Source organism: Mangifera indica, chromosome 17 (genome assembly GCF_011075055.1).
Source record: "Mangifera indica cultivar Alphonso chromosome 17, CATAS_Mindica_2.1, whole genome shotgun sequence".
Classification (NCBI taxonomy): domain Eukaryota; kingdom Viridiplantae; phylum Streptophyta; class Magnoliopsida; order Sapindales; family Anacardiaceae; genus Mangifera; species Mangifera indica.
This window is the reverse complement of record NC_058153.1, coordinates 6,973,053-6,986,192: the sequence shown is the minus strand read 5'-3', so window position 1 is coordinate 6,986,192 and position 13,140 is coordinate 6,973,053. Positions and strand designations below refer to the sequence as shown.

Here is a 13,140-nt window from a genome sequence, read left to right as displayed (position 1 = left end):
TCGATACCTAGGAGTATCAAATTAATTATTCGAATATTCGTTGTGATTTTAATTACTTGTCTTTTCTTATGATTAGTTAACCAGAAATATGTATTCCAGTTATCCGTTATTGATTAACAACTCAGATACAATCTCAAATTTAATCAAACAATAGCATTAAGATTTAAAAAGACCAACGAAATAAGACAACACAAGCATACGACGTTGCATTTAATCTAATTGAATATTTTCCCTAAAAATTACAGTTCCTGACGCAATAAACAATAAATCATAGTTGCCAATTCAATTAGATGGATTAAACAATTATGAATTCAACATTTAAACTAGCAGTAGATAATATTAATCGATAAACTAATCGTACCCCTTAGTAATCAACCTATACAGTCATAATAAATAATATAGAAAAATAATCAATACTTGAATAATTAAGAAGATGCGTTAAAGAACGAAAATCTCACAATCCTTGTAATTCAATGGGTTCAGATCCCTTCAACTAAGAGAAAAGATTTTAGCCATTGTAAGCCATCTCAAATCTCCAATCATCAAGATAAGATAAAACCAAAAAAAAATTTAATCCTTTCCATAAAGATATATATATATATCCTCCCTACAATGAATTTTGTCTCTTTCGTGTATATCCCCCATCTACCAAAAGTATTCCCTTTTTTTTTAGTTAACAATCACCCCTTTTTAGGAAATAAATTTTGACTTTCCTGGAATATCTCAGCAGATTTGGAATTCAAAATTTAAATTTCAAAATATGTTCTTGTCATTGCACGTGTCCATGCTTAGTCAACATCATAGATTTTATTAACTAGTAAGTCTGCTCTACTCTTAGTCTTTTTAGCCCAAACTTAGCTCCGAAAATATTTAAAGCTTCCTAAGCACAAAAGATTAATAATTCCATTAGATTGAATTAAATTTTCACACAACACCAAGGAATTAAAAATCAACGTGACGACAATTAGCAACGTTATCAAGCACAAATATAGTAGTGGAATGTCAATATGAGATTTTATTATTACTGTAATGCCTCAATCGGTCACCTTACTTACTAAGTGTATTTACATTCACATGTTCCATTTGTATTGTTTGTACGTAGTCAAGATCAGTAGCGAGGCATGTGGAGGATTCAACGTTTCAATCAATCTCAATTGCATGAGAAAGGCTTAGATTATGTTATCAATTTATGTTGCCATATATTTATGTCTTTAGACTTTGTAGGTGGTTTGTTCATGTTCATTTATGCATATGAGGAGATATTTTGATATTATGTTTAATTCATATTTGAGTTTGGATTATTGTGTTAATAAATGATAATATTACATGGTTCGTTTTGGACATATTTTTGCACGTAATTTGAGAAATACGTATTATACTGGTTGTTAATTTTTGTTATGGTTAGAAATAAGTACCTACTTAAAAAAAAGTTTAAATCAACACGTCTATTTGGATTCATATTTTCTCTAAAGGTACGTCTATAAAGAGATATGTTATAATTAAAAAAATCAAACTTTATTCTTTCTATTAGAAAAATTGAACTCTCATATTTTTCAATTAAAGGGATTGGACTATTTGGTTCTCCTATTAAACGAACTAAACTTTTAATTTTTTTTTTTAAAGAAACAAAACTTTCAATATTTCCTATTAAAAGTACTAGACAAACACAATTAGAATTATTTATTTTATTTTATTTTAGAATCAAGGTGATTAATTTGGCATATTCAATAGGAAATAGTGAAAATTTAGTCCTTCAATAACGAAATATGAAAGTTTTGTCTCTTTAATAAAAAAATCTTAAATTCAGTCCCTTCTATAGAGAAAAATAAAATTTGATCCCTTCAATATAAAAAATGTGATAGCTTAATACCTACAAGTATTATTATCTCTTAAATTAATTTACCTACAAAAAACACAATATTCATCAACTAAAACTTCGAAATCCATATCTCAAATGTAAAACAAAATTTTAAACAATAAACATTTAAAAATCACAATCAGACTCTAAATACAACCATTTAACATTTTATACAAACCCTAATCTCATTTAAAAGAAGTTTTAATTTGAATAATAGTGATTTTTTATTTTCGGAAATTTCTTTGTCTTTCTCTTATTTACAGACTGAATATGGTTTATACTTGCCACAAAATCTCTTTTTCATATAGCAGTAAAATTATCAATTCATATTCTAATGACAATATTTATATAGTTCCTGAAGAATATTGTTGAATATAATTGTATTTGCTACAAAATCTCTTGTATATATAGTAGTAAAATTATCAAACCATATTCTAATAAGTATACCCATATAATTCCTAATGAATTAGCTAAAATCTTATAATTATGAAAATGGTTAATTTAATTAAGATTAAAGTAAATTTTACTACCCAAAACTTCTTTTCACTCTTAAATGGCATAAATAACACTCTCACCCGAAATAAAACTTTGATAATGAAAATAAAAAGAATAATATTATATATACGAATAATTGATATAAACTTGTATACAAATATGATAATATATCATCAATTTTGGGTGGGGAAGTTTCTTTAGGGGTAGAAAAATGTTTTTAGAAAAACGTTGCGTGCCAAAAAAATTAGTTATTTGTTAATTTCATTATTTTTTAATATTCATAAAATTTAACTTTGCCTTTCCTGTTCTTTCTTTCTTCTTTCTTACAACAATGGATTCTTTGTTAGCCAACTACGCCTCCTCAGATGGCGAAGAAGAACAACCACAACAACAACAAAGCACCTCCTCTTTTATAACTGCTCTTCCAAAACCTAAAACTTCCTCTCTCTTCTCTTCTCCCCCCCAACCTCAGATAAACCCTATCACTAAAATCCCAATTCAACCTAAACCCACTTCTAATTCCAATAATTCATCCATTTTCTCTTCACTTCCTCTACCCAAATCTCAAAACCCACAACCGCCTGAAAAATTCACCAAAAGGGTTGTCCGAATCATCCCCGTGATTAAATCCAACAACTTCGATGAAGACGACGAAGATGAAGAAGAGGGAAAACAACGAAAGAAGCGGAAAGAATCCCAACACTTGAATCAAGATTGTTCAGTGAAATCGTTTTTGTCGAGCATTCCGGCTCCCAAGAGCTCCGCGACATTGGGGGTTTTTCATTCTAATCAGGGTTCTGGACGAAGATCCATTGTCGAAACAGAGGCTCCTGCATCGAGCTCAAGTGGTTTTGATGCCAAGAACGAATCGAGTTATGAAATGGGTAGTGATCAACAAGCTATAGATTATGCAGTTCAATATCACAATACAGAAAATTATGCGAGTCATGAAGTTGGTAGTGATCAAAATGTTGTAGATTATGCAAATCATTATCAAAATGAAGAAAATTATGCGAGCCCTGGAGTAGATAGTGATAAGAATGTAGGGAATTACGAGAACTATGTTGGTTATGAATCGGGTGTTGACCCATATGTGCATAGTGCTGATGGTTCAAGCTATGTGAATTATGGGAATTATAATGACTATGGAGATTATTGGCAATTTGAGTCGGGGCAGGAGATCGCTGGTTTTAGAGTGTCAAGGAAGAAAGGTAAGAATGAGATTCCAACTGAAGTAGTGGAGGTAAAACAAGATGAGTTAATGAAGGATCGGCCACGTGAGGACCAGGTCAAGTTGACTGGAAAAGCATTTGGACCTTCTTATCAGGTAATCTCCATGATGTCCCTTGTTTTATGCTTAGTCGTGCAGTTAAATCATTTCCTGTTGATTGTTGTTTCTTATTATATTTGTTTGTCTTTGTTGGTGTGAACAAATGCTATTACTCTTCAATTTAACTAATTTCAATGGGAAGGGTTTGAGTTTGTTGAAATTTTTAGCAGGAAAATATTTTCTTGAATTTAGGTCAATGGCATACTCTACTCTCGTTAGATCTATTCGTGTGCAAAAGATTTTCAAGTTTTTGAATGTTAGGCTATTAAATTTTTCAATAGGAATCGTGTAATGAGAAATGAAAACAATGGAAATGGATGATTTGATTTCAAAGAAACTACTATTGGTAGACTAGAATGGCAAATTATTATTGTCTTGATTCATCTAATGAAGTAGATGGAGAGTGCAAAAACATGTAATTGAGAGCTTGTTCATCATTGGTATCGGAGAAATAAATTAGTCATTGTTTAGATTTGGGTGAAAAATAGTCAACTGTCGGTGGTTGTATGGGACTCAATAATGTTGGGTTTCCCATTTAACATGAGAACTTGGTTATGTTGATTAGCGTTCATTCTTAATCCCAAGGGTTGGGATGAGTAGTTAAGGCCTTTGGTTTCATTCAAGAGGTTAGAGACTCAACTCCCAATACACCTATCTGTGCTCAGTTCATGTATTATGGTTCTGAAACTTTATCATGGGAAATTGTTGACTTCATTACCAAGCTTTCAAAAAATTTATATGTAAATGTTGCATCTGCTTTCTTTTTTGAAAACAACTAATATTCTTAGGGTGCAAAGCACACATAAAGTTGAAATGTTTTTCTTTTCTAAAACAATAAATTTATTAATGCACAAAGCGCACATGAAGTTGAAATACTCTTTTATTGATGAAGCTTAGAAACATAGTGCCAATAGGTCAAATAAAATATAGGCCTAGCATATCCGATAACAAAAGAACTACTGCCAAAGATGTTTCAAGAACGTGTGAAAAGAATGGGTCGTGGAAGTTGGTCAATTTTGGTTATGGATCAGATAATTACTTTATTATTGTTTGACTTTTTGAAGCCAATATTTATCTTTTGTGTCCACCATTATATTGCATTCCTGAATAAACTCAATGGATGACAATAGTTTTGGTCTATGATAGAGCTAATTGGAGCTTCTTACATGTAGATAAAGTTAAGCTGATTGCTAATGTTGTAAACTTAGAAGAAAATATGTTACATAACTAAAATCAACTGTCACTACTTGTGATAGGACTTTTTCCCGTTAGGTCTTTGAATTGAAGTAGGAAAAATAGGGTTAGATTCATTTTGAGCTGCTCAAGCTCGAATTCAAGATTGGATTAAATGACTTGAGTTCAAGCTAAAATAAAGATTGGATTCATTTTCATAAAATGAATTGAGTTTAAGCTGATCCAAACATTCGAGTTTGAGTCAATTTAATCGAATCCAAAATAAAAAAAAATTTTCTAGTCAAGTTTGAGCTTTAACATTTGACTATTATAATATGACTTGGATATTGTGAGAAAAACGGATGATTCTAACTAATGAAACTGAATGGGCTCATGGTTGGATATTTTGCACTGAAACATTGAATTCAAGTTGGTATCACCGTTTTAAAAATAAAAATGGAAATAGATAGATAAAACATTCACTAGTTCAAGTGTCCGATAGTTTACGTGTCACTTGGAAATGAATCATCATTTTACAAAGTTGATTTGTGGAGTTTTTTTTCTTTTTTTAGTTGGTAAAGCGCTAAATCTGCGTTTATGTACTACTTTGAAAATTTGATGCGTGCAGGCTGTTTCAACAAAGGGGAAGCCTACAAAGCTTCATAAGAGGAAACATCAAATTAGTTCTTTGTATTTTGATATGAAGCAGAAAGAGATGGAACTAGCTGAGCGCCGAGCAAGGGGCTTACTGACTAAAGCTCAAACACAAGGAAAATATGGATGGTGAAAATTAACATGGCTTCTTTGTCTTTTGTACCAGGAAACACTGCCAAAATCAGTCTTTCTATAACACAAATATTTCTTCTAAACTACAGTTTCCACCGTATCATCATACATGTGATGTGATCAACATGTCAAATTTATAAATTCCATGGTTGCTTTTGTCACATATATGAATTAAGTCTACACAAATTATACAGAGATTTAAAATATCAGAGTCTTCCATGCTCTAACAGCGTATGTTATGCAGGTCATTCTTCAAAAACCCCTTTACCAATAACTGTGAGAACCTATTTTTTCAAATAAAGTTTACAAAATGTCTCAACCTTCACAAGAGCAACTGCAAAATATAAACAAAACTAGCATAAGCAACCCAGCTAGCGTTCTACCAATCCTTGAGCAATTCACCGGCGACATCCTTATAGCTAACTTTCTTTTTCTTAGTAGACCCTATGCCACCATCTGCAGATGGTTTCTCATCTTCAACAATTGGATGAGATGTAGTTTCAGCTCTCTTCACACCTAGGCATGGAATCATGTCCAGTAACATGGCTTGAACCGGATCGACCATAACTTCCAGTGTTTCAGGCTTTTCCCTGTCTTCCCCAGAATAAGTTCTACCCGTTTCAACATTCGAAGCTTTGACACACTCTTGAGCTTCTCTAACATCTTCCATGAACTCTTGCTCACTAGTCTTTCCTTCGTGTGATGGTTCTAAACCTTCTAAAACTTCACTCTTTCTGGTTTCCAAAGTTTCCGTGCCAGCCAATCCATGATTTTCATAATTCTCTTCATTCATTTCATGATCTTCCTCAATTTCTTTTTCAGAAGATGAGTCACTTCTGTCTGATTCATTTTCATATATTTTAGAAGGCCTCTTCCCAACACATGCCCTTATTCTTCGAGCTGGGTTGACAACCATTTTCCCTTTCTTAGTGCTCGCACCAGCAGGTCTTCCTCTTTTTCTTTTGCCATCCGTCTTTGGCAAGGACAGTATTCTAGAGCTTTCTGTTTTGCTTCCTCTCTGATTTGCTTCTCCACTAGGCAAAGATGGCATATTCTGGCTTTCCAAAGTTTCCAATTCAGAAGAGGCTTCTTTCATAACTAGGTCTCGTTGGCTTTAAGAAAAGAGACATCAATGACATAGTTGTCAAAACATATTATTATAATAAAAAAATCATTATTCTTAACTGTGTAAAATGAATGTTAATCACTTAATATTACCCTACACGTAACAAATATTGCCATCTTTGTGGCCCAGACTGGGACGACTGCTAGTGCAGGAGGGTGAAATCAAGGAGCCTAATTGATAAGATTGTCCAAATATGTTTATCTGTTCCTTAAGCAAGCAAAAAAATCTGACATCTTTTAGTTCTCTTGCTTAGAAGCTGCAACTGAACTCTTCTAGTTTTTGCTTTTGGGTCTTGATACTCAGTAGCCATAAATTCTGATCATTAAATTTTTGGAATTTTCAAGTAAACATATAAAAGTATAATTTCTAGGAATCTAGATATTGTGACAATATTTTAGTAGAGCAGTCCAGAAATGAGAAAGGTGGATAAGTGAAAGGCAAGGGACAAAAATAGAACAAAGTGAGCCTAGCTGAGACATAGTAATCTAAAAGATATATTTTCTAAACTATAACACTTCCTAAACTGATTACTAAAAATGAACGTCATGACCATCCATCAATATAACCAAGTATGGCAATAAAAATTATCGATTTTACACATATTTGCACTCACCACAATTCAGAGTATGAATCTTCCATTCCACTGGGCTTCAAGCTATAAGTGTCTTCTTCCAACTTTTGCTCTCTTTCTATGCAGTCCTCCAACCACTGTGATCCAACAACATGCAGATTCTTGTTCCATAAAAGGTGTTTTTCTGTGGTGCTAATGCTGCACAAAGAAGAAGCTAAACTAAAAAAATTGAAGTTCATCTATTATACATTCTTACAAATCCATAATAATACATCATCAGATTAATATGGTTAGAACTATATCTAAAATAATAAAGTTGTAGGAAAACCTTCAGAAAAAAGTTGCAATATTATGTCTTTAGTTTTGAAGAGATTAAATTTCCATTAGGCATGATGTTTTTGCAATTTAAAGTAAACAACGCTAGGCAGTATACATAATGGAACCCTGGCCAAGATGCACAAACAAATGATTGAACTAATTAAAGCCCCATGTTCCAAGACCAACCATTGCACTGCTCTTTATAATTGATCACTGTTTGTTAATGTTGAATCAGCATCTGAATGACACTTTTCTTACTGGCCCATCACAAAGCATATCAGGCTACAATACTGAAGGGACCGATAATTTCACTAAAATAGCTAAATAAATCAAAAACCTAGAGAGGAAGAAGGAGAAAAAACAGACAAAAAAAGCACAGGTAGAGGAATAAGAAAAACTATATGGCTAGATTTTAATGATCTCAAATCAAAATAAACATATAACTTCAATGAATTCCATCAAAGCCTACACAAAGACTAAACAAAACCAAAAGGAAACTGAAAGAAGCAAATAATATCCTAAACAACAGAAACTGAAGAAAATTCCAAAAATAAAATAAGAAATAATTAATACCATTCATAAAGTAATAAATTATACCATGAAACACATGTATTAAGACCTATGATTCCTAGGTTCCACATCTAATTGTAACATAAGTGTATTATCCTCCATGACAATTTCAATCAATATCATTATTGCTGTACTAGTATCATCATCACTTAAAATACAAATGAATGAACAAGTATTTAGTAAAGGTTTTGAATGTCCATTCTGGACATTTCAAGCGGGAATTTGTTTAAAAAGGCTTTAGTTTAGCCACAGGGTATGTATAAAACATATAAGAATATATAAAGACAATTTAATTAACAAATTCATTGGTCAGGTCACATGTCTTGTGCTACTCTAAAGCAAACAAATTATAAAGAAAATTGCTACATTTATTCCTTTTCTCAAGCTTAGAAATCCCTGGGACTTTCTTATGTTTCACTAAATTCTCAACTTACAAGTATAATGACCTTACAACATTGATAGTCAAGATACATGACCTATAATATTCCATTTGGCACCGAGAAGAATTAAATCCCTGACCTCAGGGTTGGAACCAAAAGCCTCAAACCACTCAATCAATTAAATCCCTGACCTCAGGGTTAAAACCAAAAGTCTCAAACCACTCAATCCAACAACTTGAAATTAGAATGAATCAAATGGTAAGGTAGAGCAGCTTCTGTAGTAGTTAATTAAACAACCATAATCAATTTATGGGACCAAATTCCTCAGTATGCAGAAGAACAGATAAAGAACTCTACCTTTTTATAAGAGAATCAAAGTTCACATCAGTTCCTGATGCTGACAAGATCACCAAATGGGTAGCATTCACAAGATTGTTGCAAACTTTGCCACCACCAAATGAAACTTCAAGCTTCATCCGCCTCAGGGCAAGTTCCAACAAGACTTTGCCATCAGGTTTTCTTCAAGTAAAAGTTAATAATAAGAAAAAAATTAACCAAAAAAGGTTCTCAAGACAATAGAAAATTCCAAATACTTATTGGAGTCATTAAGACCAAAGAAAGATAAATGATTTCAAATGATTATGGAAGTAAGATCTTACAAAATATCTGTTAACGAATAGAAGTAAATGCAGCAGCCACGAAAGCAAGCACATTTGTCTGGATAGTATTTTTTCCTGTAATACTCAACAGTTTTGGGGTCTTCAGATCTATGAATGCTGCTTAAGAGCTGAAAAGAATGAAAATTTTTGTCAAAAGCTTGTTGTAGTACTCTTCAGAGTTCTAGTAACAAATACTGTATACGACAACATGAGAGGATAGAGGATTGAAATCTCTTAAAAATGCTTATCTGTCTCCGTTTACTTTTTCTTTTCTTTGATTTTCACCATATGTATACCTGTTTGAGGTCAGAAAGGGCAATATCCCAGTAGAAAGAGTCAGAAAATTCATCAACTTCTTCCTGCAGCTTTGTCTTCGAAGAATCAGAGAGGTTGAGGAAGTACCTAATAAAGAAAATAAGAGTTAAAATAAATTTTACTGTTAAAAAAAATTGTTAAGAAAAGGGCATGCTAAATTAATAAATGGATTAAATGACAAAAACTAACCTTGGCTGTAAATGAAGGAGCTTCTTTTGTGAACAACAATCCAAGACCCAAGAGTTATGAATAATGTCTCTATGAAGCTTTGCTGCCTGGTATTTTATCCCTGAAATTTCAGATTTAGCTTATTTTTCATAAAAGGAACATTTTATCCATTCTCAAGCATCCATGCGTTTGAGACAGGGAAAGAGAGAGAGAGAGTCACCTCTGTTCTCAGCTGCAACACAATGGGTAACAAAGTTATTCAGGTTCATTGAAAAAGTGCCACCATTCTCCACAACCATTTTGTGCAAGGAGTCAAGAGAAAGGGTTGGAGGCACATTAACAAAGTCTTTACATGTCAAGGAGATTGTTTATACCAATAGCAAAACAGGAGAAATATTCAATAATACAGCAGCAGTAACCAAATAGCCAAAAAAAGCCAAAGCCAGTTGCACACAAACGGTGCAACCATAAGTTCATGCAGGTACCAAAGCCTGTGAACCATTTTAGATGGAATAAAAGAATGTAGATATACAGAAGGTTTTTTTTTTTTTTAAAATCAAGATCAAGTGCAAAGCAGCACTGCCAATATCTGTTGGGAATTTCTAGTGTGTAAGGAAGAGAAAAATCTACTTTCAGAAAAATATATATGTGTGTGTGTGTGTGTGTGAATTGAGATCAGGATTCATGGGGATTATAGTTGCAGTTATCTTGTGACAAATGATCAAATGACAAGACTCCTAAGAGAAAGATGTGAAGCAAGACATATTTAAGGGGAAAGAGAGAGAGTAAACAAAAGGACATGATATACAGTTCCAAAAGTACTTTGGGTAAATCAACAGGCTTGGAATTGAAGCTGCGTATCTCAACGAGGCGTGAGTACACAAGGAAAGAGACAAAACAAGTTAGGATTTACATAGACTTCAAGAAATCAGCACAATAAGCCACAGGAATTAAATAACAGAGATAAAATGCAGCTCTTAAAGGATACAAAACACCATATTTGAAAATATCAAGGTTTCCCCCTTAATGTGGGAAACATCAGTCTGAATGAAATGTGAAGGAACAACAGATACGTTCTTTTTCTCTCCCAATCTAGATGACTTGACACGTTTTGATTTATAATCTTGTGGGGCTCCATAATCTTTCCCCTTTTGTGTGGTACCATTACTTGAATGTACAAGTTCCACAAATGCTGCAAAAGTGAATTTTGAAAATTAAGGATATTACATATGAACTCATACAACATTTATAATCAACAGAAGCATTTGAACACATCAGCCTTCGCATCTTACACTGCACATCAAGACATTCATGCCAAGGCTTGTCATATCTCACTCTGTCAATACGTGGAAATCTCAAGCTGTAGGGTGCAGCAAATACCTGAGAAACAAAAGAGAGCTTAAACAAGGAGCAGGTAACAGGAAAAGAGGAAAGAATCAAGCAGCATAATCTCTGAACCACCTAATATTATGTCTTCCACAAAATAAAGCAAAGCACATAAATAGTACTTGTAAAAACATACCTCAGACCTTATAGTACGGATATCACTGGTTATAGAAAGTATAACTGATCTGTAAAAAGAGTTATAAAAAATAAAACAATAAATACATTCGAGTTGAAAAAGGACATAACATTAAACTTCACAAAATTTATTCAAATAAGACTAACTTTTCAGGGCTTTCAATCCAAACATCTGGTCTCTCTTTTGAGTTATTGGTAACTTCATAGAAACTTGGCATTGCCTTCTTTGGATATTCATACTTCCTGCAAAACAGAACAAGGGAAAACATATGTAATGTTTCTCAATAAGGCAAATAAACAACTAGGAGCTTATATCACAGGATAACTTTTCTGTCCAAAGAATGATAGCTTGGAGGCCACAAACATGGGGGATTTCCCTTAGAGGTAATTGACCGGCTATTTTGTCTCTAGATGTGATATATGACATATCGAACAATCTAAATTGATTTTGACTTTAATCTGAGAGTGTAAGACAAGTGACCAAACATAAAAATATTGCTTTTAGAGTTTATTCCACACGACTGCATAGACGAAGGCTATCAATGCAGTTCATTGAGCCTTTACACATTGAACACCAGAAGCAACCACCATCTTACAAAATATAATTACAGTACCTAAAATAAGGCTTCAATTTGGTTACGACTGTATCTAGCTCATCATCTGAAAGACCAGTACCCACTCTGCAAAATGAGATAAATCTGCAATAGGATAACTTCCTTAGTTCATTGAAATATTTGGCAAACAAATCATATAATCAGATATAGCTCATGATAAAGACATAATTAAAATCTGAAAATGTAACTGTTGAAATATTAACGCTTTTTTTCAGAAACCACTTCTGATGACATTACAAGTATGGATTACGTAGCACTAGGGTCCAATCAGGACCATCCAATTCTAATTTGATAGCATCTGTGCCAGTAAATACCATAACCAAACCTATTAACAAGATGGGTTCAGCCAATTTGGAGTAGCTTGCTCATATAATGCATCATACATCATGAGGAACTATCAGATGAACATGTTTCTCATGGATTGTTGATTGCATGTTATTCATCATACTGTTAAGCTATTCGTTAATACTATTCTCAGCCTCAAGAATAAACCTAATTCCACACACATTATGGTTGAAGGACATATTAGATGTTCATGAACATATATCTCCATTCCCACGAATACCATAACAACAGATGTATGATTAAAATTGCAAGTGTGAATGAATTGAAAAACAGAAGATATGATGGCAAGAACTGTCAATTGAGCATTCTCAGGTGTACAGACGAATATAAATAGACATCTTTATCAACATGTAATGCATACAAGTTCGTATGGAAATACACTTCCTTCAAACAAGTTATAATTGGAGAAAAAACATACCGCCTAGGATATGTATTTGGAGCTGCACGCTCAGCCAGGGCCACCAAGAATTGAGCCACCTTCACACAATAATAGTCTGTTAAATCAACATTAGTACACAATTAGCATAACAGAAAATCAAGAAGAAAGCTAGCAAACTAACCTCCCCTCCATGACGTCCAGAGCCATAGTATCCACCTATTACCAGGCATTCAAACGTATAAAGAAGCATCAACTAATACAACAATTTGTTTTTAAGAAAAGGGAAAAAGGCTTAAAATAAAACTTGTGCACCAGGGAAAGAAAAAAGAAGAAGAAGAAAGAGGGACTACCAACCTATGATTAAAACATCTAAGTCAGAACCACTTCTGATGTACTCAGGCTTCAACTTTAACCACTTTCCACTTCGATCACTTGGTTCCCATTTGGAACCAAGGTCTTTTAATACAATTCCTTCATCTCTAAACAAATAAATAGATTTTAACACAAGAAAATAGGTAAGTAAACAAATAAT

The 13,140-nt window shown here is 33.1% G+C and overlaps 2 protein-coding genes across 4 annotated transcripts in view; one reads left to right on the top strand and one right to left on the bottom strand.

The window, feature by feature from the left end:
* The first annotated feature begins 2,636 nt into the window (after positions 1–2,636).
* On the top strand, positions 2,637–5,803 carry LOC123201019 (proline-rich protein PRCC-like). Its single transcript, XM_044616465.1, has 2 exons — positions 2,637–3,680; positions 5,485–5,803. Exons 1-2 carry the CDS (start codon positions 2,685–2,687, stop codon positions 5,641–5,643), a joined length of 1,155 nt encoding a protein of 384 aa, XP_044472400.1. The 5' UTR covers positions 2,637–2,684; the 3' UTR covers positions 5,644–5,803.
* The window catches only part of LOC123201018 (DNA ligase 4), a 29,888-nt gene continuing 22,507 nt past the window's right edge, over positions 5,760–13,140 (bottom strand). For all 3 annotated transcript variants that reach the window (XM_044616462.1, XM_044616464.1, XM_044616463.1), the window contains 15 exons: positions 12,963–13,087; positions 12,790–12,824; positions 12,648–12,706; positions 11,885–11,968; positions 11,418–11,513; positions 11,272–11,320; positions 11,042–11,129; positions 10,738–10,941; positions 9,970–10,095; positions 9,771–9,870; positions 9,563–9,668; positions 9,267–9,394; positions 8,965–9,126; positions 7,382–7,537; positions 5,760–6,754 (listed from right to left, as the gene is read on the bottom strand). In XM_044616462.1, coding sequence (XP_044472397.1) covers positions 6,022–6,754; positions 7,382–7,537; positions 8,965–9,126; positions 9,267–9,394; positions 9,563–9,668; positions 9,771–9,870; positions 9,970–10,095; positions 10,738–10,941; positions 11,042–11,129; positions 11,272–11,320; positions 11,418–11,513; positions 11,885–11,968; positions 12,648–12,706; positions 12,790–12,824; positions 12,963–13,087 — 2,251 coding nt within the window. In that variant the 3' untranslated portion in view covers positions 5,760–6,021. The remainder of the gene's footprint in view (positions 6,755–7,381; positions 7,538–8,964; positions 9,127–9,266; positions 9,395–9,562; positions 9,669–9,770; positions 9,871–9,969; positions 10,096–10,737; positions 10,942–11,041; positions 11,130–11,271; positions 11,321–11,417; positions 11,514–11,884; positions 11,969–12,647; positions 12,707–12,789; positions 12,825–12,962; positions 13,088–13,140) is intronic.